The 26,523-nt window shown below is 40.4% G+C and overlaps 3 protein-coding genes across 3 annotated transcripts; 1 reads left to right on the forward strand and 2 right to left on the reverse strand.

Moving 5' to 3' along the window:
• Nucleotides 1–97: 97 nt before the first annotated feature.
• Nucleotides 98–5,221, reverse strand: LOC110850904 (leucine-rich repeats and immunoglobulin-like domains protein 3). The gene is made up of 17 exons (XM_022098506.2): nucleotides 5,002–5,221; nucleotides 4,686–4,928; nucleotides 4,534–4,605; nucleotides 4,388–4,462; nucleotides 4,151–4,294; nucleotides 3,927–4,070; nucleotides 3,710–3,853; nucleotides 3,493–3,636; nucleotides 3,279–3,422; nucleotides 2,720–3,213; nucleotides 2,496–2,650; nucleotides 2,259–2,427; nucleotides 1,911–2,192; nucleotides 1,560–1,844; nucleotides 1,131–1,487; nucleotides 762–1,047; nucleotides 98–695 (listed from the first exon to the last, which is right to left on the reverse strand). Exons 2-17 carry the CDS (start codon nucleotides 4,847–4,849, stop codon nucleotides 521–523), a joined length of 3,234 nt encoding a protein of 1,077 aa, XP_021954198.1. The 5' UTR covers nucleotides 4,850–4,928; nucleotides 5,002–5,221; the 3' UTR covers nucleotides 98–520.
• Nucleotides 5,222–5,224: 3 nt separating this feature from the next.
• LOC118436042 lies at nucleotides 5,225–8,230 on the forward strand. The gene is made up of 4 exons (XM_035852984.1): nucleotides 5,225–5,824; nucleotides 7,203–7,438; nucleotides 7,500–7,652; nucleotides 7,720–8,230. Exons 1-4 carry the CDS (start codon nucleotides 5,569–5,571, stop codon nucleotides 7,831–7,833), a joined length of 759 nt encoding a protein of 252 aa, XP_035708877.1. The 5' UTR covers nucleotides 5,225–5,568; the 3' UTR covers nucleotides 7,834–8,230.
• A 5,309-nt stretch (nucleotides 8,231–13,539) lies between these two features.
• Nucleotides 13,540–24,017, reverse strand: LOC110851107 (uncharacterized protein DDB_G0283357). The gene is made up of 3 exons (XM_022098746.2): nucleotides 23,495–24,017; nucleotides 15,972–17,605; nucleotides 13,540–15,856 (listed from the first exon to the last, which is right to left on the reverse strand). Exons 2-3 carry the CDS (start codon nucleotides 17,367–17,369, stop codon nucleotides 15,494–15,496), a joined length of 1,761 nt encoding a protein of 586 aa, XP_021954438.1. The 5' UTR covers nucleotides 17,370–17,605; nucleotides 23,495–24,017; the 3' UTR covers nucleotides 13,540–15,493.
• Nucleotides 24,018–26,523: the final 2,506 nt, after the last annotated feature.

A 26,523-nucleotide genomic window follows, 5' to 3' on the forward strand; every position in this document is an offset into this window, starting at 1 on the left:
TATGTGGTTATGAACCCTCTCGACTTTTGAATGACTATATAATAATAGCAATTGAACAATTACGCGTTTCATTAAAATTTGCAGGTGAAATCACAACTTTTATATCTACTAGTTCAGTTCCTTTATTTGGCCACGGTTTAGAAAATACTACACATATTGTTTGTACTAAGATATCTATTTCATACTTTCGTTTCAGCATTTTTCTAAGAATTTATGTACAAAATAATATACAAACAAAGTCACAATTAGATAAGAATGTAAATGTAGATGGTCACAACTATATATTTTTTCAGTCTCACGAAACGGAGATCACACAGGGCAGTGATTATTTTTAATACTTGAAATCCTTCGTTTCCACTAAAGCTAAACTTTTCTACATATGGCTAAAACTGATTGTATTAAATAATGTATAATGATTGATAATGTTGGCGTTATGTCACTGGGTTGGATTTGATAATAAGTATATTCAACTATCACAGTTAATACTGATTCGGACGAGTAGAGTAGTCGTGGCGAGATTCTAAACGGCTGTCGTCACAGATTTGATTATTTGAGGTTCTACAAATTCGACGGATTTGACAACGTCAAACTTGTCCTCGTCGAGAATTTCTTTGTTCTGAGTGAGAGGAAGTGCCGAGTCCTCCGTGCGTGAGTTTAGGCTGGTGGTTAAAGATGAGTTATCCTCATCAGATTGCCTGTAGGGAAAATTCATATGATAAATAAATAAAATGCTTACAAAATTTAGTTACAAAATTATTCACCTTTGAGCATCGTTGCTACTACAAACGCTGACACACGTGCGGTTGTTTTCAGGTTCAGAGAGGACATTTATAGCTGATTGAAGGGGTGGGATTTCATCGCATGAAATGAGTACAGGTGGAACTGGAATTGCCACTTTTCGCAGCAATGATAGAGAACCACGCCCCCGCGAACTGACCCCACTTCCTCCTCCCAACGATCCGTTGCTATTGCTGGGATAGTGATGCTTCTGATGGCCGTAAAATGTGGAAAAATATTCGCCTCGGATGGATTGTCCCATTAATGACTCTGATTAATTTAAAACAGATAAGCATATGAACAACAAGTGTCGAAATATGGTTGACTTAATGTATTGTCAACTGGTAACTAACCTTGCTCTGGGTAATGTCCGATGGATTCTGCCTCCAATGGAATGTCGTCACCAGTCCCACTATCCTTCCCACTGTAAGAATGATTACTCGAATCTGGGAAAGTGATGCGGGACAATTGTTGCATAAAGGGATGCTCCATTCCCCCACGATTATCGTTGACGTCATCAAAAAGAGCATTGGTATTATTGCTGTTACTGATGGTAATTTCTGGCGCCCTTGTTGAAACTCGTTCCCTTTTGTCGCGGAAAATGACTACAAATCCAACAAAAATTGCCGTAATTACGCAGCAAATTGCAACAATTGCTAGAGCAATGATCATCACGGGCGAACTCCAGTGCACCATCTCCGAACCGCCGGCTGAAATTTATAATTGACAGTCATAATTTTTAATAGGTTATTTATGGACTCATAATATCTTGATGAACTTACTCGGAATTACGGTCATGATCAAAAAGTCCCTCGCCGTTCCCACCGCGTTACTCAGGATGCACTCGTACCGACCCCCGTCAGACAGCCGAACGTCCTTTATGACCAGGAGGGAACCATCTTCCTTCAATCTAATCCGAGAGTTGTCATCCCCAATGTGAATTATGACGTTGTCTTTGCTCCAGACAATCTGCGGTCGAGGTGACCCATTCGCAATGCACTCTAGAACTGTGCTGCTCCCTTGCACGACACGCTCGTTTTTCATGCTAATGCTAAAGCTAGGTGTTTCTAAATCATCATAAAATTGATAAATTATTTATATGTCATACTGTAAATAGTTATCTTCAAAATTACCGTATACAGTGACACTGGCACATTCCTTGATTTCTCCGGCAGAGTTTTTTGCAGAACAACAATAGCTTCCCATGTCGATCAGTTGGACGTCTAAAATCATGAAGGAGTCGTCGCTCGGCATGACGTGGAATCGACGATCCAACGCCGCAGGGAAATTTTCACCCCCGTCTTTCTGAAAGGCGATTTCAGGAATAGGAAAACCTTTCGCGGCACATTCTAACTTGGCGTTGCTTGCTAATCGAACAGTGACGTTGGAGGGTCGTTTTACGAAAGTTGGGAAAACTGGAATCATAGTATGAATTAATTAGCCATGCACCATAATCTTTGCTAATAAATAATCCAACTTACTATGCACAGTGATGTTTGCCTTTGTCGAGTATGTAACACCAAACATGTTTTCTGCTACACATTGATAACGTCCAGCGTCTGACCAACTCACGTTGAAGAAATCGAGTGAGGAATTGATCAACTGAAACCCGTTGGACTCGACCCGGTCAAAGTTCTTCATGGCTGTAGCCTAAAGTTAATTACCCATAAAACATATTATCCTTGAACCTTGTAATCTAAATGTATTGCCAGTCTTACCAAGTTAACAGGAATCTTCTGATGATCTTTCAGCCAATGGATGGTTGTCGGTGCAGTGGAATGTGATTCTGAGAGACACAGCAAAGAACCGTTGCCCTCCTTCAGGAATGTTTGAGTCACCGGCTGACGAATGACTTTGGGTCGGGTGGATTTTTCTGAAATTCATTCCATTCTTGGTAAAGTACCGGAGTACAGATAGAGTTTGAAAGTAATGAGCTATTTACCCGAGCATGTGAGATTCTGCAAAAGCAAATCCGTCAAAAATTTATTGTCCCCTGTCGCAAGCGGATAATTGCATTGCGGCGAATTTTTGGTTTCACTCTGCTTATTGTTTAAAATATTTGATAATTGGTCCGTGTCCCGGTGTCTGTTTCGACCATGTTTATTATGCGTGTTCCAAGTCGACTTGGGAGCTAGCTGCTGAAACTTTCGGAGACGCGAATGCAACCATGTGGCGTGACAGTCACAAATGAAAGTGGTCACATTGTGGATATAGATGTTGAGGGAAGGGAACTTTACAAATGTGTCTGGTTGAAGCCATTTGATCGGGTTGGAACTAATGTTCAACACTTCGAGAGAGACGAGACCTTTGAGTGCTTCGGAGTGAAGGGTCTGGAGACGATTTCCAGCAAGATTGAGACTTTTGCAGTCGACTAGTCCTTTGAAAGGAGCTGGTGTGTCCTCGATTGGCCAAGACAGCTCATTTTCGCTCAAGTCTCTGAATGATAAAATTGAAATACAAATAAAAACACATTTTACGTTTCGTCATATGAAAAAACTCACAAATTTTCGAGATTCCGCAACGAAAGAAAAGTCTCCATTCCAAGCGTTGACAACTTGTTATTACTTAAATCAAGGAGCCGAAGTCCATGTAGGCCGACAAGACTGACTTTTTTCAACGAGGATAATTTATTAAAGCTTAAATCCCTGAAAATCATAACATTTATGATAATGCAAATCCAGAAAATATTCAGTTCAAAGAAGACACTATACTTACAGCCAGTGAAGTTCCTCCATCCCGTCCCAGGAATTGTCCTCAATTTTTTCTATATTATTTACACTAAGGTTCATCGTTCGCAATGATCTCAGGCCGTATAACCAGCGTCGCTCGACTACTTGAATTCGATTTCCATCCAAATATCTGCGTTAAAAATACATATTTCTCCTGATCATAATCAATATTAATTTTTCATCGATTAGAGTAAGACTCTTACAAATGCTGAAGTCTGTCCAAGCCGTAAAAAGCAGCATCGGATAAATTTCGTATCCCGTTTCGCCTCAGGTTTAAAACTTGCAAACTATTAAGTTCTTGAAATCTGAGGGAATCCAACACTTCCAATTTGTTTCGACTAAGGTCTCTGCAGAAATTTTAAGGTTTTTATTTAAGAATCTGTGATCAATTCAGTAAGCAAAATCACAGCCAAAACTTACAGCTTTTCGAGTTTAATATTTTTTGAAAACAAGTCTTTTGGGAGAGATCGTATTCGGTTTCGGGTTAGAATTAGTTCAATCAAATTCACAAAGTCATGAAAGCACCCATCGTCAAGGTTTTCTATCTGATTGTGTCCCAAGTTTCTGCAGGTATAAAATTGACGTAAGAATGCTATTTCGTACATGAAAAATGCATACATAGATTGAATCGCATTAAAACTCACAGCGTTCGAAGGACAGAATCCGACGTTGGGAATGATGACGAGTTTGACAGGACACTTATCTGGTTTCGACTTACGTCTAATTCCTGTAGAGCTGTGAAACGGGCAAGAGCACCTCGGTCTAAAGTTGACAATGCATTTCTTGACCTATACATACATACATAATTCACCAACATTAATATTGCTAATCCACTAAAATGATGTATCACAAATATCACAATGACAGGACACCCAACTCACAAACTAAGTTCCCTTAATTGTTCCATGTTCCAAGGAGGACGAGGAATATCGGTCAAATTATTTCCATCAGCAGCACTACAACAAACACTTATTAGAAGAAAAATCTCTCGTCAATGCTGAGATTCTTCTAAACTTTAATGGCTCACAGTATTTGAAGCCCAGTCAATTTGACGAGATCCTCTCCATCAATGTTCCCAATACTATTGTCACTTATATTTCTGAACAACGAGAAATAAATTTTACTAAAACCTACAGCAAATGTACATACTTTTTGAAAATTATTCCTTTCTCCACTCACAAATTCTGCATCCAGTTCGGAAAATCGTGGGGAAAGTGCTGAAGGCTTCGTCGCCTGCAGTAAAAGGTCGTGTCGAGACAGTCGCATCGTGGGTGACAGAGGTCCACATCGGCCCCGACCAGCCACGATAGCAACGCGACGATGACCACGGAGAAAGTCTGCATCTCGTCACTTGTCCATTTTAACCAAAATCACGCATCCCCATGATCACCTTCTCGTCTAATTGGCCCAACTTGGCTAATCCTAGCACAAAAGCATGCAGTGTTAATCTTAATACCCAAAGTAGCTATATTTATTAAGAGCAATGTATACTTACCTCCATATACGCACACGTACTATATCTTAAGCGCTTTCTTTTTACTTTCTCCTCTCGAAAAACTTGATGTCACGGATCACAATACTTTTTACAACTAAAAAATTACACTTATTTCTGAGCAAAAATAATAACAACCATTTTTCCAAACGGGCTAGCAAACTAAGCAACCTTGGGCATATAGGCTGTTGTGGAAGTGAAGGAACCTGCTGCTGAAGAAGAAAGAAGAGCCCACAGCAACAAAAGTCCACCACATCACATCGCATAACAACATCACATACGCATTCCTGCCTTCACTTCGCCTCACTTATTGTGTAATAATCACACATAAGGAAACTTTGAGGAGGAACACATTCGAGCTCTACAGGTTGCCTGCACTACAGGGTCTCGCTCCTTCAAGGAACCTCTCCTGGTGCCCGAAGGGATTTCGAGGCTAGTCCAGCTGCTTGCTCACGAGGAGGGGCCACTGGTACGGATCATAAGAAGAAGAATCGACCAAACTTTTATGACAATGCTTTCACTTTCCTTTTTCATACATGTGAACAGTCTTGATTGCATATTAATATTTCGATGGGGGAGAAAGTCGTGGTCCCCTTCACGATCAAGGGCCCCACGCCGACACATTGTTGTCTGGATGGGTGTGGTGGAGGTGGGGTGAAAAAAATCGGGTCATCCATTATTGATCTTCACTTTAGTCAAGGTAGTCAATTGGGGGAACTTGTCTTTACCAATTTCTACTCGGCCTTCATTTCCGTCTATGTTAAGAGATGTGCTGTGGGTAAGAGTGCTGGACAGAGCGTGTTACAGAGACATGCAGCTATTGAGGGTGGGTGGATATCAATTAATTTGTAAATATAGAGCGGGTCTTATATGTACCCGATCACTTTTTATTTCGGTATCAAAATGGTCAAAAACAAGTTTTGAAATCTGAAATTATTGTGGAATAAGGTAAATATATCTGGCTACGTGTCCCAAAAATTTCATAAGTTTTCCTCGAAAGCAAAATTTCCTACACAATTTCAAAACGACTAAGTCGGGAAATAAGTTTTTGTAAGTCCCAAAACTTGCTCGACATTGACTCGTTGAAGGCCTGACTACATTTTAACTGAGAGGGATGTGGCTGTGCAAAAATTAAGACATACATAAAAAAGTATGGAGAATCCGAAAATGACAACCCCAAATACGCAGGATGAGAAAAAACTATCATTTCGACTCCTCTGAAAATGAAAAACGAAAAATTTGTTTAAGAAAATTCTCCATCCACGTCGGTGCCTGATGCGGCCATGAAGTCAAAGATTAATACAAACCACTTGTATCATATTAAGGCCTATAAAATGGGGGTCAAAGCGTATGCAAAGAAATCTCCAGCAAAACAAAGGGGACTGAAGAAAAAATAGTAATCGCAGGACCTCCAAAGCTTTACAACAAAATCTCACCAAAAAAGTTGGTCACTGACGACGAGTCCTACGTTCTTAAAAACGTAACAGAAACTCCGGGAAGGCAATTTTTCATGGGAAATATATCTCCCAACTGAAAACCGTACAGAAATTCAAATGTTTTTCGAAATTTCTCAAAAAACCTCAGGTTTGGTTGGCGTTCGGGCAATTTGGGCACGTTTCGGACCCCTCAGTTAAAAAGGGCTGTGAGGAAGCACAAGTTTGATTTCAGGAATGGGGGATAGACCGTCTGATTCCTTTCATCAAGGAGTATTATTAAATAGAAAATGTAATTTTTAGACCGACCTTGGACCATTCCACAATCCAACAACTATCAAGCAAGAGATCGAAAAAAAAATCAGTTTGGCGTCGAAAAATGGAAACCCTACATACGCGCCTCATCTTCGCTCAATAAAAAAATGTGGGCTATGTGTAAGAAGGAATACTTCCAGCTTTGGGAAACAGTCGATACTTTAAGTAAATTTTGGTTCCGGTTGCAGAAAATTAACATTGAAGTTGCAAAGTCTTCCAAAAAATCAGTAACGGCGGGTGTGAAGAAAAAGGCTAAATGCAAAGTGGATAATGGATTAAAGACCTCTTTGTTCCTGGATCTGTTGGGCTAGATATATTTTTAGTATTCTACAGAAATTTGAGATTTCAGAACTCATTTTAGACAATTTTCAGGCCGAAGTTGCAAGTGATCGGGTATATATAAGACCCGCTCTACTTAAAAACTTTAAATGGTGCTTAATTTTGAAAAAAATATAGGGGAAAGTCCAGAAAAGTCAACTTTATCTCAGCAGCAGCAGCAACAAAAGGTCAGCTTTGAAGACCCCACTGGTCGGTATAGACGAGTCCCTTCTGCGTCTGGGAGTGGACGAGGGAAAAGCGTCCTGCTCGACTTGGCCGAGCGACCCTGGGAGTACTGCACGTCGAAAAGGTTGATGCCCTGGCCTCACTTTGAGCTGGGGTCGCAGGACGTGTTTTCCATCCAAGCGACTGAGGTGGGTGACATTTGCAAAAAAAATAAATCCGTCTAATAATTGGATCTGCAATTTCATGCAGAGTTTGACCGAGTGGAGGGACGTTTTTGTAATGCGCCTCGTAATTCATCAACCCTCCTCCGTCTGGAAAAAGTTCAGCCTCGAAGGTATCAATATCTTCAGAAATCTTTCGACTCGAGGTGGATTTGCGTTGGGAGATGCGGCTTCTAAGCAGGCGAGATTACAGACACTTATTTGGCCACACATATTTTTAATAATTTTGAGGTTTTGGCTTGTTGCAGAAGGACTGTCGACTCGCAGCCCTTACGGCGAACACGCTACGAATGTTGAGTGGAATGACCGTGGAACCAGAGCAGGAAAAGTTGGAAACGAGTACCAGCAGCAGCAGCAAGTGATTCAGGGAGGATAATTTCGTGGAAAGTTTATGATGTCAGATAATCAAATTGAATCATCAAAATATGGAATTATCGATTGCAGTTATTTAAGCTGTTCAACATTTTTATGTAAATTTTAACAGACCAAACTTTATTATTCTTCTTGTTTTTGAATAAAGTTACTCTTTTTAAAATCTGCACAAATGTTTCTTCTATTTTTTTTTACAAAATAACTTAATAATTAGCAAACAACGAATGCATGAAATTGCATGGAAAGCAATTTTTCAAAGCCATATTTTAATACAGATTTTCTAATGGTCAGATATATTACAAAATTCATATTTCGAATTAATATGAACCCGTCAGTCTCTTATATATTTAAAGTGCAGTCCACATGTCTCATAAACGCTTCCCTGTCAAAAAAGTTTTGTTTGACGTGTAATGTTTAAATAAATGAACGGCTCCGGACTTTTGTGACGTAAATTAATTGTTTTACATCATTTGTTTCGTGAAGCATAAAATACAAAAGTCTGCGGTCACGGACCAAGTAATCTGAACTTGGTTACAAAAATCGTACCCAATCCATATCCAACAAGGCGTCGTCGTCATATTCATATTGAGTGAGTCGTCTCGTATATTGTGGTCTCCTCGATACTAACTCGTACATGCATATGAGGATGCTACATACTTTTGTTATATAGTTATTGTTCAAATTGGCTGCGAAATTAGGGGTAAAAAAATTAGTTTAGTTTAGAAAATTGCTCTTCTTCCTCAACTAGGTGATGAGATGCGCTATTCCAGAAAAGGAAATAATTTTTTCTTGATGGGAGCGACAGACAAGACAAATTCGCAAATATCTACCGTTACAAGGATGATTTTTACTACCATTTGAGTGGAAACTGCCCTCCTCTCCCTTTACGACACTTTTAAGTACAAATGCAGTTCTGCCCATTTGGCATAACCAACCAAACTACATAAAGTGTAGCATAATAAGAATAATAAGTATTTCACATTGTTGCATTCATTCCACGTTTTTCCGAATTGTAATAAAATTTACGCATAAAGTTTAAAGCCATTACTCACAATAAGTATTTCTACCTTGTACATACAAGCCATGCTTTCTCACCCTGCATATAATTTCATGCAGCTAAATAAGTGCAGACTTGACAAGATTTACGGGACTCAAACCAATTAAAACGAATCACATTGAGCATAATCAAGGTAAAAATTCAGCTCGAGTTTTGCAACGTGGTTTAATTCTTTCGAAAGAGGCTGACTATTTATAAGTACCTCATGGAATGACGACTCCTCCTCTGAAAACGGAAAGTCCCAACCAGGATTGATTCGTATTAGCGTGAGGAATGTTCACACAGGTCGACCTGCGAAACATTGTTGAAAAATTGGTATCATGTAATATGATCATCCACTAATAATAGCGCTGAGCGTAATAAGAGTTCAGGTAGAATTCCAGGTTTTCTTGACGTGCAGAGTACCTGACAAGCCAGCCACCATGCAGTATTTATACATACCGAGTTGCAGTAATAATACAACAGTCGTCGTCGCAGTGGTAATAATAATAATATAACAACAAAATATAAACCAGGAATGAATATGATTGCGGACGGACGGACGGACGGGATGAAGATTGTTTAATGCAGTTTAATGCTGTGAGTTGAACCACGTATATATTTTTAAGCGTGGACAAGTTTTTGTCCAACAACGAGCAGAAATGGATTTTTAGCCAGGATTAAGCGACTTGATAGTATGTAGGAGTTGGTTGTTGTAAATGTTCCCATGTCTTGGTTCACGTACGTACTTATCTTTCTACCCACTACTACGTACGTACATTGGAGCCATGCATTATACACTAAGTTTGGTTGGAAATGAGTAAAAAACTTGCAGAGGAAAGGGAAAGTACATTCTGAGACTGGAATCTGGACTGATGAACCCACCACCATGCAACAAAACGTAACAGATTACCTCCTCCGTCCATCTCTCATCCTCCTCTAATGACCACCACTGGCTGTTTCCTAAACCAACCAACTAGAAAGCACTTTACTTTTTAGCAGAGTATTTCGAAATCCCAATATTATTCACATATTGTCCTGTATGAGGAGTCTTAATATCAGCAACAACAATGGAATGTCTCCCCAAAGAAGAATAAATGATACCGCCGGGGTCGATGCATGCATGAAAACAACGCCAATATCTGCATATTGTTGTTCTCATGAATTTTGTCGTCCAGAAGAATGTCATGGTATTATTTCAAGCAGTTTCGTATTACAAAACCGCACCCACCAATTCACAAGTTCTTACGACTAAACCTGAACGACATAAATATTTACCCTGCTGATATTCCGGCGGTGGTCCAACCAGGTGAATCCATACACGTGAGAGAGGCTGGAATAATTTTAATGTCATTTTAAAAAGCGGCTAAAAGTGAGGGAGACGAAAAAGTGAGAGAGAGGAAACACGCGGCCTGGTGTCTCCCTATCGTTCGAGTGATCTACAAAATAAAATGAGTTGGCATTTGATACCGAAGAAAACAATGAGGTTTGGAGAAGAAGAATATTATTATTATGAGGTTGCCGTGTCGTGTTGTATGTGATGCAACGACGGGTGTAAAAGCGAGATATGTGCGTTCGTTGCAGTTGTTGCTGCTTTGGCGAGAGTTTATATGCTAAACTAAAAGTAGAAGTTTTCTTCAAGGTGAACAGGTTTCGAAGAAGCAAAGGATTATTCCACACTTTTTTGAGATTGCTGCTCTCCGCTCGTCATTTTCTCGCTGTACGGAAATTTGTAGGAATAATAATAATCCCAATGCAATGCAATAATATGTATATTTACTATTCTGTAATCCCGAAGGTTGTTAAAATTAAAGTTCTAATATTAACTTTTTTCTGCCCTCCGTGAGAGAACAAGTACTTTACTAATGCAAGTAATCTACGGCTTGGATTTTTCTGTGGTCTTGATAATAGTTCACGTCATATTCTACTAATCGTTTTCTTTTTGTTCGGCATAAATATGTATGTAACCCTTGCGCAATTCGCTTCACTGAACAGAGGATAAATCATGGAACGATTAGTGGTGAATAAGGCTTTTTTCTCTTCGAGTTGGATGAAATGAAATGAAATACAGCGAATAGGAACAAGTTTAGTTTTGAGTGCTCGAAATACCTCTCCTGCTGCTAATTAATTAAGAATGATTTTTTTCTGTGTTGGCGTACTTGGCATTATGACACAGAAATGTACCCATGTACGCCATGTACGTACATAGAACAGAGATTTTTACTTGCGGAATGCAGTCTGTGTTTTGCTTTGCATTGTTGTTGTTGATGTCGTCGTCGTGGATTTTTGGTTGGTGTTGGTCTTGCTGAATCTGCTTCCGGCTGGCTGCTCTCAATATCTTGATCGGAAACGAGAACAAGTTTTTCTGTCCTTCGCTTGTATTGTGCAAGATTAATGTCCAATTATTTGTCGAGTGTGTATATGCATCGCATTGATTGTAATTTTGGCTTAGTTTTTGTACAACCAACTCCTTGTTATTGCCACTTTGGCAGACAGGGTTGTAGTGTTAATGCAAATATAATGACCACCAGTACTAATATGACGAATTATGCCTAAAAGTACCTTAACCGTTTAGGCAGAGAGGTTGGCTTTTATAGCGATTAATAATAAAGAGTTGAAAAAATGGCTGGCTGATGGATGGATTTTGAGACGTATCAATGTGTGTGTATGTACATACGTGCAAACGATAAATGCGTACGTATGTATTTCCATCTTTCTTGACTTGACCAAGAGATGCGGAATGAATGTAAAAAAAATGTTTGATTGTTGTAGTCCAAAAAAGAATAGGCTATATTTTGAAGCACGTGGCTATAAAGAGAAGAAAGGTCTCAGTCTCCGCAGGATGATGATGATGATCATAATAGTCCGTCCGTCCATCCATCCATCCATGTGCTCCTCTCAAGCCACTTATTATATGTGACTTGTTTTGCCAAACCTATTATAATGACGCCTTCACCCCCATACATTTCGCAGGGTGTTGACTTTGCTTGTTGTGGGTTGGTATTTGTGCTCAGTCGATAGCACATGGGACGGAGGAATGGGAAGGATTATACAAAAATATAAAGTCTAATGAACCAGAGAGCGAGGAATTCTTTATCAGTCGGATGATGCCCATTTTATTTTCCTGCTTCCTATGCGTATTAGATAACCATGTGCATAGTTTTGGGTATTTGTTTTTGCGTGCGCGTATCAGACCGACGACGACGACGCTTTTGTGGGTTTGAGAAAAAGAAGCAGGTTTCGCCTGGTCCAACATATTTAGTACGAATGTTGGTTTGGTTTGGTAGGTTGGTCCAACCCTTACGAGTTGCAATAGAAGAATTATGTATGTAAACCTGGTTAAAATGTTGCTTCTCTCGGACTTTGGGTGGATGTGAGTTTATTTGGATGGAAGTAATAGCGGAGGAACTGCGAGGTATGTGTGCATGCGTTTTAAGTAAGGTGGTTGGTTTGGTTGACTGAATAATCAAGTCTCTTTTTTAAGAAGAGCATGAATCATTAATTCAACCACTTACGCATCTTCTCGGTGGTTGTGACTGCAGATTCATATTTTACTTTAAATTCAGACATCAAAGGTGGATTTATTATCCAACAACATTTGTGCAGCATGTGGTGGTTGTGGTACATACATAATCCCATCCGTTAATCTATGCAGACTAAAAATTTATGCCTTTCGGACACAGAAGAAATTTTGCCAGGCTTCATCCGCTGGTGATCAAAAATGGCTAAAATAGCTCTATTCGAAGACGAGGTGAGTAATTAAGGTGACGGGCGACGAAATTACATGAGGACTATTTTACGACGTGAAGGTGTGTTTGGTTTCATTCGCATTCTTCCTGTGTGCACATATGTCTAGCTGGTTGGTTGGTTAGGAAGGCTGGTTTCACGTACGCAGACGACGTATGGAGAGCCAAGGGCCAGGTCAAAGACTTTGCCCAAAGGCCTACTTACAGAGATCCCCACACATACACATGATCAGAATCCAAATACCACGAAACTAGTTCTGGGATCTCTTTGATTCGCATTCTCTGACTAATGTGCGTTGCGTCGCTGTGTGGAATCTTGTTCCTGATTCCTATGCACTCCTGTCCAAGAGGTAATTTCATTGTACATTTCACTGAGCAACTTTCATACCCAGCGTCGTCATGTGCGTGGACAGCCAGTTGTTGTTGTTGTTGATCAAAAACATTTAACCAGCTCTCTAGCCGTTTTGCTGCTACAAATATAAATATGCGAGTCGATGGCCGTGAAGGAAGGAGGAGGAGGAGAAGATAAAATTTATAAAAGTGGATCTTCTTCTTCTTCTTCTTCCGTCTCTAAAAATCTACGCATTTATTTACGCAGTTCACTTGATTTGATCTCATCTTCTCGATGCGTGCAGGCAGATTATGTATGCACATACTCGAACCAAAATCCAATAATCTGGTCAGATTCTTCTCCTTCGAGTGAGATGGAGGGTGGTGGGAGCCAGTTTTATACAATAACTAAGTTTCTGCTCTTCTGCAGGTGTTTTGCTGTGTGATATGCATCATCAGAAGAAAAACCAGGTATATCTGCATGCAATGTGAACAATGGTGATGAGGGAGTAATTTGCGCAGCGGACTTTCATCAAGTTAAGGGAATGATGATGATAAATAAATTACATGCACAACAACAACAATCACCTGCATTGACGTAGTTTATTATTTCTGAGTAAAATTTTTAGTCGGTCATCACCACATTCCTCCAAAAAACGTTACATTGCATATATGTACGTGCACGTGAATATTGAGGTTTTACACATGCTACTAAAAAACAGTAAAAACCGAAAATGGGAATATTTCTAATAATAATTTTGTATGCATAACGGGGTCATTTCGCACATGTTACACAGTAATTGTACAAAACTAGCGGTGTGAACTATTGCTATTACAACAATTGAACAAGAATATGGCTGAATAATAAGATTTCTCTCCTCCTCAGAACAGGTTGACACTGAGCATTGACTGTCTTGTGTAAAATAAATTGATAACAAGTTCATGGATTTTCCAAGACTCCACGCCACACCGTAATTTTTATTGCAGATTAATAATACAATTAACAAAACTCGTCGCTGTATCTACCCACATACACAAATTTGTATTTGTAGTAGTACATACCACCAATCAGCATCATCATCATCTCATTAATATTTATCCTATTTTATAAAAAGACCTGCTACCACTAGTACTTATGTACTACTTGCTAACTGCTATTACTACACTATTTAGTTACACTACAACTAGTACACGACGTATTGCTTTTTTTCTTCTTCTACTGCTGCCGAGGGTTGATGGATGAATAGACATAATAAAAAATGTATAAATATGTACTCGTACTTTACCACCTAAGTTACGTTACGTTCTTGTTCGATAGGAATGACGACGATGGATACAAAATAACGAAATATAATAATGGACAGCAATATATCAATAGGAAGACATGTTTGCTGTCCTTTGTGTTTCGAAGGGCGTATTGTATACTCAATATAAATGCTTCTTCAATACTGACTTGTCACTTGAACGGTTCACCATAATAATTTCCTGCCATGAGCGTTGCTAGTGAAGATTCGCTACTGCTTTCTTTCCTCCTCGTAAAAAAAACTGGGCTGACTAAAGTAATTATTTAATACTTATTTTTAGCTAACTAACAATTCCTTAAATAACTCCATCGTTTGGTGAATAATAAAAAAAAGAACTGGCTCAATCAATCTTTAAGGGTTGTTAAAAGTACTTGGTTCTACATCTCCTGGAAGAATGTGTGTTTTGACACTGTGAGAAAAACTTGGTTAATTTGAGACGTCGTCTCAAATTCTTGGCTTCCCCTTCTTCGTTTTCCTAGTTAGCTGCCCTAAAGTCTCATATGGTACATGCGTATGTATGCACGGACGAGGAACAGTGATAATAAGTTAGTTCCGACCCTTCTTTCTTTAGCAACAATGTGTTTAGTAAGTGAGGTAAATGTAGAGACTTTGTTTGGTTTCCTATTCTCTCTATTCTTCCTTCCTCATCAAGATGCATAGTATTCTTTCAGCGAGAATAATTAATAGAATGGCATGTGAATAATAATAAATAATAAATAAAATAATAATTTTATACGCAATACTATTCGCCAAATACCTGCCGACACCCTTTTTTGTAGTTTAGGAGGTGTGTAGATGAGGAAATAATAGCGCAAAACGTTTTACTGGGGATTAAATACATTTTATAATAAAATGCGAAAAACTGGTCAACTAATTCCAAAAGTCTGTCAACCCGCAGACTAAAAGGATAAAATAGGACTCTGCTAATAAATGCTTCATGTTGCAGCGATGGAGTATGGTCGTCATGCACCGGTGGGCAGGAGATTTTATTTACGATGACTTTCTTCACGTTTTTTTCCCTACTCTTTCTTTCTCTCTCTACACCGGTGAGGATAACCTTCTCCATGATCGCTTAATCGTATAAGTTTGGTTGCTTGGTTGTTGGTAGGAATTGATGGGTTACAATAAATGAAAGGAAAAGTATAACTGGCTCTCGTGTCGTGATAATAATAATAATAATGTGTTTTTGAGGATAATATTATTCATAAATGGCTTATTTTGCTTACTTATTTTACTACTTTTTGCTACCGGGGGACGATTTTTTCATAAATTTGTTATTTTTTATCTTCGAGTTTGGCTGGTTGAGCAGTTCGTTTCTGGCCTGTTGAGCTTTGATGCGTTGCCGTTCCTCTATTTTTTGTCGTAGCGTTTGTAACGTGGAGGGAGAGGCACCCGTTCCGGTGCGAACGTGTCGCCCGGTCATCGCGCGGGGGGCTCGCTTCCCATTGTTGGCACTTCCTGGAGTACTTTGTCCCACGGTGGAGCCGTCCGAGTCAACCCCGGCGGGACCCTCGGACAAGGAGGCGGCTGGCGAGAGGGGGGACGCACAATTGTAGCGGGACGAGGAGCCGAGGTTGTTTCGAGGCACACTAGGACTCTGCAAAGAGTGAAAGCCTTCAGTTGCATTCTGAACCCAACTTTTCCCCTTCGAAATGTGAGAGAAAGTTGTGGGTGAAAGTTATCATGAGAAAAAAACTAGTGAGTCGACATACCTTTTCTCCTTGACTAACATTCGGAGTAAGAGGATTATTGGATTGCATGGCATATTGTCTCAAAATTTCCTGGGCCTGGAAACTCTGCAGTATTTGTGAGTAGTAGCCCAAATAAACCCAGGGAGGATAATTGCCCATCCCTTTGAGCATCCCGGTCGGATCTCCGCCCAACATGGCGGCGGATGTGAGTTGAAGTTGCACCATTTGCTGCTGGTACGTTTCTGGATCGAGGCCGAGTAGTTTGGCGGCTTCCGTCGTCGAGAGGGAGTCGGGAGATGGCTTGTTATTATTATTTTGTGGGGATGATGACGAATTAATCTTGTTATTATTGGCATTTTTGACCCATCCGTTGTACTGGAGGTGGTCTTCTTCCTCTTCGTCCTCATCTTCCGGTCTGCCCCGACCTTCTGAACACACCAAATTGCACGGCTCGTCATCCATGATCATCATGTCGGCGTCGTGATGCAGGTTGGTCCGTTTCAAGTTGAGACAACCAATATTCCCCTTGTTGTTAAGGAATGGTTGGTGGTAGCTCTGGAGGACTGCTTCTCTCGACCCGTCATCGATAATCTCATCGCTGGATGTTGCATGACCACCGGAAGAGGTGTCATCATCACCAGAATTTCGTCTCGACCTGTCCTTGGATGACTTTATGTGGGTTACCATTTCCTCGAGACGGGCCCGTTTTGTGAGCACCTTGTCCTTCTTTTTGGTGGTGGAGGAGTTGTTGTCTTCATCTTCTTGAGACAGATTCCCTCCACCCTCCATGGGTTGAGGATAGCGGGCCCGAATGATGGAGAGGGGGATCAAATGCTGACCCTGTTTCCGGAGCGGTGGCGTCGTCGCGGTCGAGTGAGAAGACATCATCATTAAATCCTCATCCTCACCGGGGGAATCTCTGTGAAGACCGGAATCAGGGGAGGAGTGTGAGTTGGATATGTCGTCCTCATTATTATTCGCCATCCGACCACCGCCACTGCCACCGCCGCCACCATCTCGCCATCGACTACTTTTGCTTAGATCTTTTCTCCGCAATCGCCACACGTCTCCCTTTCCTCGGGGTGAGTTCTCCTCTGAGTTGGAAGACTGGGGCGAGTTGGACTTGGGTTCGTTGTTGTTATTGTTGTTGTTGTTGAGGATGTTGTTGTAGGAGTTGTTGTGGAGGTGAGACGGTGGGGTGCGAGGGGATGAGAATGGCCGCGGCAGAATGGAGGAGAGGAACTGATTCCGATGGTTTAACGGGTGATGGTGTCGTGGGATTTCGGGGAGGACGGAGTGATGCTTATTGCTGAGGTCCATAGGAGCACCCCCACGGTCATCGTCGTGGGTGAGCTCTTCATGGCTGGTTGTGGTCGTGACAGTGGTCGAAGGAGGACCGAGGTGTCGCAAAACCATCATGGCATACGCTGTATTTTCACTGGCACTCAATTCAATTTTAACTAAATTAATTATACTGAAGAAGTCACTACTGGCAAAGGGAAAGTGGTAATACTATTTTGGAGAGTTTTTCGGGCTAAATTTTTCAGGTTCTACTTTCAGACGATAACAACTGCAACAACTGGGAGCTCTTCATTTTGGCGACAACCGGGGCGTGGTGATACTGGTGTTCTTTTCGGAAGAGTTAGTGCAGAAACCTGGACACCAAGGAAAAAAATTATGGTTATACACATGTACATAAAAAAGTTAGAGCAACAAGTACTGCTTTTTGCTATGCGGAAATGCAGGAATTTAAGCGATTCTTGTGCAAGATATGGAACCAAAAAGGAGAATAAAGTGGATATAAACGAAAATGAAAAAGAGTTGCGTGCATGCATTGCCCATTTCGGTGGATTCGAAACACCTTTGCATTAGCTTCGTCCTCCTCCACGTGGGACTTTGTATAGCAAATAGCTCGCTCACTTCCATAGCAGAATTCACCACCAAAAAAGTAGCATGGACAAGTTTTTCTCTCGCATTTACATTATTACACTGTCAAATTTCTCAAAATGGCAGGGATTTTCTCAAGAGAAGAGAATCGGGAGAAGCTCCTCATCCACCACGCGATATAAATACCACTTGGCTTTGCTGCAATGTTTATGGCTGGCTCGTAACAACAACTTCTCTCCTGCAAAACCACCACTTCTTCTTCTTCTTGACTGGACTGGACTGGACTTCCATTCCAGCACAATGTAGAGGTCAAAGGCTTCAAATTTTGCCCTTGACTCACAGGTTTCCGGGCTCTAATTTGGGCAGTTTTAGGTACTCGTGGTGCTGGTGCTGGTGGTGGAATCGTCGTGAATTCAAAAACCCGTTCTCATCTATATCCTCTTTTAATCCATCTCCCTATAAATCAAGTCACCCTCTATATTTATATCCCCATCTGCATATAAACGAAATAGCGTTACTGGCATGGCATGACATTATTGTGTCCCAATCACATTTCTCTCTCTCTCTCTCGGACACTTGAGCCAAACGTGGTGGTCTGAAAAAAGTGCATTGTTTATCTCTCAAAAATTCACCCCAAACCCGTATCTAGCCGACTACCTAACTTTGTACAATCGACAACAATGGCCAAACTAATCCCTTCCTACCCGATTTGTTTGTTGTAGACGCAACTACGGAAAAATCTGTCACTTGAGTCAGACTCGTATGACTGAATGGTTTGCGGGGATGATGATGATGATGATCTCAATGGGAGTAGATGCAGCGATTGATTGGGTTAGCGTTATTTCACTCTGTGTCGGATGCGAGGATGGGAAGGACCAATCAATATGTGTGCCGCATGCATACTATTCTGCAGACTTATATTCTCTTGATCTGACTCAAGTGGACGTGGGAGGCAAAATAAAATAAGTGCAGCACACAATGGAATAAATAGCAAGGAGAAGAGGAATCCGCCACCACGTCCATGTGGTTGGATGTGTATTACGTATTAAGCGGTGGAGAGAGAGAGAGAGGAGGAGGAGAGGAAACCTGTTTCTAGAAATGACCGCATCTGGCCTGCACAGTACAAGTGCATGACCTCTAACTTAAGATGTGGACTAAGACGACGATGTCTTCGCATTATTCTAAACTTGTAATGCCCACACGTTCTCCTATATTTACATCTCCTCCTATTTTGCCGTTTCCCAAGACCAAAAACCAAACTCTGTAATAATCCGAGTCAATTATGCCCTCTTATTTTGATCCCTTGTTTTCTTCCTTCCTTTTGGGCAGAAGTGTGTAATATCCAGATAATCTCAATTCCACCACCAAAACCATACCGTGATTATTGCATCACACCGCAACAACCAGCTACACGGTACGCGTCCACCTCCCCACGACCGGCTTGAAGAATTGCACGCAGTAATCAATCTCATTTTTCCAAGTGTAAAATATTTCTCCTTTTTCCCTACCAAACTGCACCATTCCAGTTAGTTCCTAAATGCCTTTGAGGTCAAATTAAGGGAGGACCACTTGTAAATTGATAATTTACTCGTCGGGTGGTGGTCAGTAGTTGTTGTGGATTGTTGGTTTGCATCCCTTTGTCCATTTGGGATGCACCACTCGAGTGCATGAACGACAAAGTAAGTAAACGAGACACCATTTCCATCAAGTTCTGACTATTATTATTATGTAGTCAGGTAGTTGAGAATTGACTGGTTTATTCACTCAGATCAAATTATGCAAAAATATTCCGTAGAGGAAGTTAAGACATGCGAGAATACGAACATAAATAGTGCTAGGCGATTGTGGGCAATGGAAACAAGTTTTTAGCTCAAATGTCACCAAGACGAGAGACACCCATGAGAGAATCACATCTCGCGAAACAACGTGGCCAATCTCACGTAAGTCGCACTTTCAAAGCTGAATTTGCTAAAAGTGCCCAAAAATAAAAAGGCGACGCGACGACCTTAGCTAGACAACTTATACTATTGCCGTTGTACACACATAATACCACCACCATCACTTGGAGTACGTAAGTAATGTGGCAAATGAAGTAAGTAATGGAGCTGAAATTGGCTAATGAGTGTGTAGTTGACTGCTGACGAAGGACCTGAAGTTATCAAGTGCTACGTCGACATATGTATAATAAAGTGAGGGCGTCCTTTACCATGGCGTGGCGTGGTACATACATGCATACCTATCCCCGCACAGACATACGTATGTACATGCAGTATGCACCACGATCTAGATTCTCGCCATTCAACTTTAGATTTTTGGTGGAATTAGAAATTGCCAGAGATTCATTCCGTCGTTCGTTTGTTCGTTTGGTGGAGTATGAAATTGAATGGGAGACATATTACGTATGTACATATGTGCCTGGCGAGAGATAGGAAGTACGTACACGTTGTAGCACTATAAGGCCTAAATTATCTTAATGCAAACCTGAATTCTTGCTAGAAAAAGATGTAGTTATTTGGTGGTTGTTGCAAAGTAACGGCTGTGATGTACTCTCACGTCCATTATCAATTGCACAAAGTTCAAGATTTACAAGTTATGCGCTCCTCGCCACCACCTCACTGTTTGAGTTGCTTATTGCTGTTACATTGTTTCTTTTCTGCTTTCTGGGTGCAAACCGAGGATTGAGACTACATGGCTATAATAGTAGTCGTCGCCGTGTGATGGGTAATAAGTAGTGGACGACGACGAGTCTTAAATAATCCGTACAACAAGAAGAGTCGTAATAATTTGGTCTCGGACTTCTTGGGTTCAGGATTTGCTTTATTGAGAGCAAAAAAAGTCTCTCGCGTCAGTTTCTTGTTTTCGTTGCTCATCATCATCTTTTGGTAATTCCAACTCTCAACTCTTTCACTCTTTCGCCGTGCTTAGATGTGAGGTGTACATATCTATGTACGTAAGTACACCTGGGTCACTAAAACGATCCGTGGAATGCGCAGCAGCAGAGCAACTTCTTTGTATCTATATTTTCCCAAGTGCCAAAACATCCTGTCTTGCCAACTCTATTCGTGGAAATGATCCTTAAATGTTGTTTGTGAATCATCATCCAATTTCAGTTCAGACGAAAGCAGACCAAGAACGCATTTTGGTTGGCATTTAATTAAACGTTTACCAATTTAAGCCCCTTTTTCTCTCTTTCCTCTCTTCTAATGAATTACTCGGCCGTGAGTAATAATGCCGTGCCATGCTACACACACACACGTATGTACATACATAGCTCCTCTAAATATGTATAGTTGGTCATTCTCAACAATTTTTGGATGACGCTTATGTCGACGGCGACGACGATGTAGCAGGTGAGCAGTGAGCCGGTTTACTAACTATTACCCATAAATATTTCATTATTCATTATTATAACCTTTATCAAAAACACCACAAAATGAAATGAACCAACCAACCACCAGTGCATAGTTATTAGTTATGTGTCGTCCAATTTCACCCAAGCATCAGCATCCTCCTCACCATCTGAGACTTATTATTCCGCTCCTACTAAATTATTAACTGCGACTCTGTGTCATGTCACACAAACAACATTGACTTGATCGCCCAAGCATAATTTTCAATTGCGGTCGTTATACTAAAATTATTAAGAGAACACGGGAATAAATTCTGAGTAAAATAAAACTTATCTCATCAACTGTACCCATTTCTAAATAGCTTTAAACGATTTTTTACTAGGTTCTCATGCTACTTGTTGCATATTCCTACGTAAGTACGATGATGACTGACGGACTACTCATCGTTCGTCTGTCTCCTTGCCTTGGTTGGGAAGGATAATTTTGATGTTGGTCGTCATATGATCAAGTGCTCTGCTGCCGTTTAAGTCATATTCGCACAAGTCGTCCATTCATTTCTCAAGTTCTTATTTTTATTGGTTTTGTCATGCGAGGTATGATTATTTTGGATTTGGAGACATGCAACCCCATCCAAGTTGGTCAATAATCCAAAAAATGTATTTTTATAACTTTCCAACTTTTAGTTATCCACATGAATAGCACACCACATGGCGAGTACAATATATTTATGTACATAAGCATGATATGCATCATCAAGTCATCAAGAGTACCATGCAGATAGCTAACTAGCCCCATGCATACGTACGTACGCGACTAGTCTGTCCTGCAAATAAACTGCTTATAATCACCTAAAATTCTTTGATTTCTTATTCCCAGGGCATTCACCAATCCACCAACCCCACAATCAAACAAGGTTCAACCACTATATTTTACATTAGATAAATTTGCATGGGTAGTGTGTTGATCACACTCCCGAGATAGCTAGAAGAGGACGAAGGAGAAGAATTATGAATACCAAATTGTGTATGGTGCTGGTGATAAATAATTCAATTCAACCTTTTCCACTCAAATTTAGCCAGCCAGCCAGGTGCGTGGAGATATGCAAATATGTGCAGAAAGCGGAATTTGTGAATACATTATGTAATGTTTGACTTCTAAATGGGGAGATTTTACAGACAAAATTTCTTACGTATGTATATACCCGCTTAAAATAAATTGTGGAATGCGAGCTTAACAATGTTTTAGTATCGGGAAAATATTATCCAGGCGAGAAATATGAGATGGATGGAGATCGAATAGTTGGATGGTTGGGGTCATTAGGAAGATATTTGTGAGATGTCCGAAAGAAATTATTGGCCGTAAATGGACTGACCGACTTGAGGTGGATTTTTCTTGGTCGAGAAGAGGTCTGAGAATTTAAGAGTCGAGAAAGAAGTTTGTCTCTGCCAAAGCGCCACCACGTCGATCTGTATTAATATGCTGTGTGCTAAGCTACTTTTCGAATAATATGCATCATTTCGTGTGTGTGTATGTGACGGCGAAAAAGGAGAGAATTTTAGTGATGCCCACGAGAAGATGATGATGAAAGTTAAGTAGAGAGACGAAAAAGAATGGTGCACTTCGCTCTTCTTGTTCCCATTACATTACCTGAGATTAAACAAAGTCTTCTTCTTGCTACAAAGTGTAGAAACTCTTTTCGGATAAAAAATAGATGGATGGGCAGATATGCTCATGTCAGCCAACAACACAGCCAGCTCGCCTTCTCCAAGTCTCTCCACTAATTCAAACTTTTTGTATGAATAATAATAATAATAATACTCGGTCTCTAATTCCGTTCTCTTGCACAATAAAAAATCACCTACACATTCATAATCGGCCGAGTGATCATAACTCTCAGTTTATGACAGCTTTTTTCTGCCCCTTCATCTCTCTGCCTAATAACGGCTCCGGAGAGACCGAACTATTTGCTCATGCCAATCACTCTCCTCAACAAAGAAATTCTCCGCCGTTTGGACCCATTTGCAAATATCAGGTCTCAAAAATAACCCGTCTCAAAGTCCATCCCTCAATTCCCTCATCAGAGATGAGATATGACTGCGCATTAAAAATGAGACATACTTTTAATTTGGGTGTGATGCATTTGACACAGTTTTACTAATACCCCAGTTGAGGAAGGAGGAAGCGGGTGAAATGTGAGATTTACTATTTCTCTTGGCACGCAAAAGGTGTCGATTTCTCCATTCAATGAAAAACAAGGAGTTAAAGTGGAACAGCTAATAAACTTTTTTACGATTTTTTTACACTTACCGTCATGCTCATCATGATCATCACCGGTTTTCGAGTAGTTCGAGGTCGGGTTGCACCCGAAATCAAAACCCTCTTCGTCCTTTTTTAGCACAGAAAACAAAATAGGAAAAAAATCTCAATATTCCAACTCTCACTTGTTATGATTGCAATTCGAGTCGTCAGGTCACTCGCTTTTCTTTTCCACGGGCACGACAACAATCCGCACTATTTAATTAGCAACATTGTTTTCTTCGTCGCATGTCGAGGCGAGGCTTGTCATCCGGAATTCGACTCCAGTTTCTTCGTATTTTGCAGAGTTATTAGGTAAAATTTTCGAGATCTTTCTGGCTGGAGGTGAAGATAAGTAAGTGCTTAACAATGATAAGTGAGTGATCAATTTACGATAAGTGTTTGTTGTGAGAGAGGAACGAAGACGAGACGAGATACCAAACTGAATTTGAGGGCTGCTGCTGATGTCTCACTGCGAAGTGGTCCGATGCCCAGCAAGTCCAACTGTGGAGTGGTGGTTGAAGTTGGCTCAAGATGAGATGAAGCTCTGCTGCTGTGGGTGAAAACAAACCTTTCCTCTCAGCAGCAGCATCATAAAATGTTACTTGATTCTCACTCACCCCTTAGCACACCAAGAACCAAGCAAAAGCATTGGCAACCAACCACCCTCTCATTCTTCTCCGCGCATCTTGGCCGAGAGCTGATCCTACATTTTGCGGATTCTGAGATACAAGTGTTTGTTTCAGAATTGTAGGAATCCTGTTGTTGTTGAGTGTCAAATATGTAAAAATGGGACAATCTCGTCACACACACACATGGTTGAAAGAAAATGAGAGATTTCGTTCGACCCGACGGACCGACCAAGTCATAAACTTGAACAAAAGAGATGTCAAAGAGCCCACAGAACGGCAAAAATGTATGCGCATTATTGTGTAGTATTGCGTACGCATGTATGTGCTCATTATTCACGAAAAACTCGTAAATAAGGTTCATGGAAACAAGCCCTTCCTACGAAGGGGTCAATATCTACGTATTTAGGAATGTATCAAAAATGGTGAAGAACCAAAACCAATAAGTAACGAGTTATGCGGAATGTACGTGAGGGTCGAGGAAATTGGTTTACTTTTTATACATAAAATCTGCAACTGTGCTTTTTGCATAATTGGAATTTGTGGTTTCTTTGCGTGAAAGTTAATCTAAATAATTTATTAAATTGGAATTGCTCTTAACGGACAATGTGTTGGGGCAAATTGATCAATCGATCGAGGTAAACGGTGTAGAAGGGTATATACGTAGCGTTGTTTAATAATTCATTTTAGCTGTTTTACGACCCTTGTGAGTTTTAGCAGAATCGTTGTAAAGTGAAATATTATTGACAATAGGTAAATGTATTATTTAGTGATGAGGACAGTAGTAGGAGTTGAAGGGTTTTACTGCTTGTAAATCACTGTCACTCTTATGATGCAATAACAGGACAACCAAAGTGCAATAGATTTCGTTAAAACTGTAAAAATGTTATGGATAATAACAATTAACTCGTTCTCTAACATTCGTAATAATAAAAATGGGTTCATTTTATTCAGAAATACAATTACCCTTTTTTTACCTAGAATTTCATTGTCTCAATTTCCCCATCTACTTCCTTTTCCACGCAATGCGAGTAAATTAAGGGTTGAAATTTTGCAACTCTGAAAGAAAGCTGAGATTCAATGTCTATCACCTTTCCAATCAGATTGAAGCATTTTTTCTAATTCACGGCGTCATATCATCTTCATCTCATCTTTTCACATCCCATTGATGTCAGCAGTCAGTCAGAGTCCATTCTTCGTCTTAGGCACCGATTTCCCATTAGTCTCACTCCTCCCGTAAATAACTGACTCATTGTGTTCAATGCACATACTGCATCTCGCTCAATCCTGATGCGACTTTCCACTCTTTTTATCTCACACACACGCCATCATCATCATTATCGTTATCAAAGGTGGGAGGAGAATTGGAGGAATCCGGAAATAAACTCTGTTCTCATCTCACAAAGAAACAACCTGCACTTTTCACCTGATTCGAGTACGTAATTGAAAAATTGTCCAAAAACCTGGCAGAGCAAGGGCATGGACAAACATGACTAAAAATATGGTGAGAAGAGACCCAAAAGTGTGGGTTGGTTGGATGGTGGCATTGTCAAAAGTGTTCAAGGGCACTGGATGGATATTATCGAGTGCATGAGTAAAGCTTATTGGGAATGATGATAATTTAGTAGTAGTCAACCCTTTTTAGCTCAGTCTTAAATATGTGGCAGCCTCATCTCGGGTCAACTTGGTCTTCTTCCAGAATTATTATTATGAAGATTACTAACGGTTCTCAAGGTCTCGCAGATCATTGTCCCGTCAAAAGAAAGAAAGGATTCAGAGTCTGAAATGGAATCCTTCTGTAATTTAGGAAATCTATTTGTGATTGCGAGAGGAAAATATCTTAGGTCTCTTCTTGGTCTCACTCAACCTTGGACTTGAACGACGCAAACAACCCGAACGAGATGACCTAACTCTTTCAGGCAACTTGTTACACGGTATATGTACATACCACTACATGCTCATTTCCTCCTGTTGAGCTACCCAAATAACGAATATGTAAAGTTCACACCCACCCTGACACAATGTGAAGATTTATTTTTGCCAAACTATTCGTGGAAGAAGTGCCCAACTCGATTTACTCGAAGCAAACAAAGAGTCTCAACTTGCCTCATTCGTATAAAACCAACCCCTTGCTGGAGTATCTCATTCCCCCCAAATATTAATTAATGACTAATATATATACACATTATCTAGTTGATTCTGCGTATCCATACGTTTCAAGATTTGTCACAAGGCTAATTTTGATCAGTACGGTAAACATTGACATTTCCGGCAAAAGAGATGCGTCAGAAACAGCACTCTCTCCACCACAGTGAGAGACGACTTATTAAGCAAAGTGCGTTCTCAAGGCCGGTGTGTTGTTAGATAAGAGAATATCTGAAGCCTGCAAGATAATGGGGACTTGGTCTTAGC

The sequence above is a fragment of the Folsomia candida genome, unplaced genomic scaffold (assembly GCF_002217175.1).
Source record: "Folsomia candida strain VU population unplaced genomic scaffold, ASM221717v1 Fcan01_Sc006, whole genome shotgun sequence".
NCBI lineage: Eukaryota > Metazoa > Arthropoda > Collembola > Entomobryomorpha > Isotomidae > Folsomia > Folsomia candida.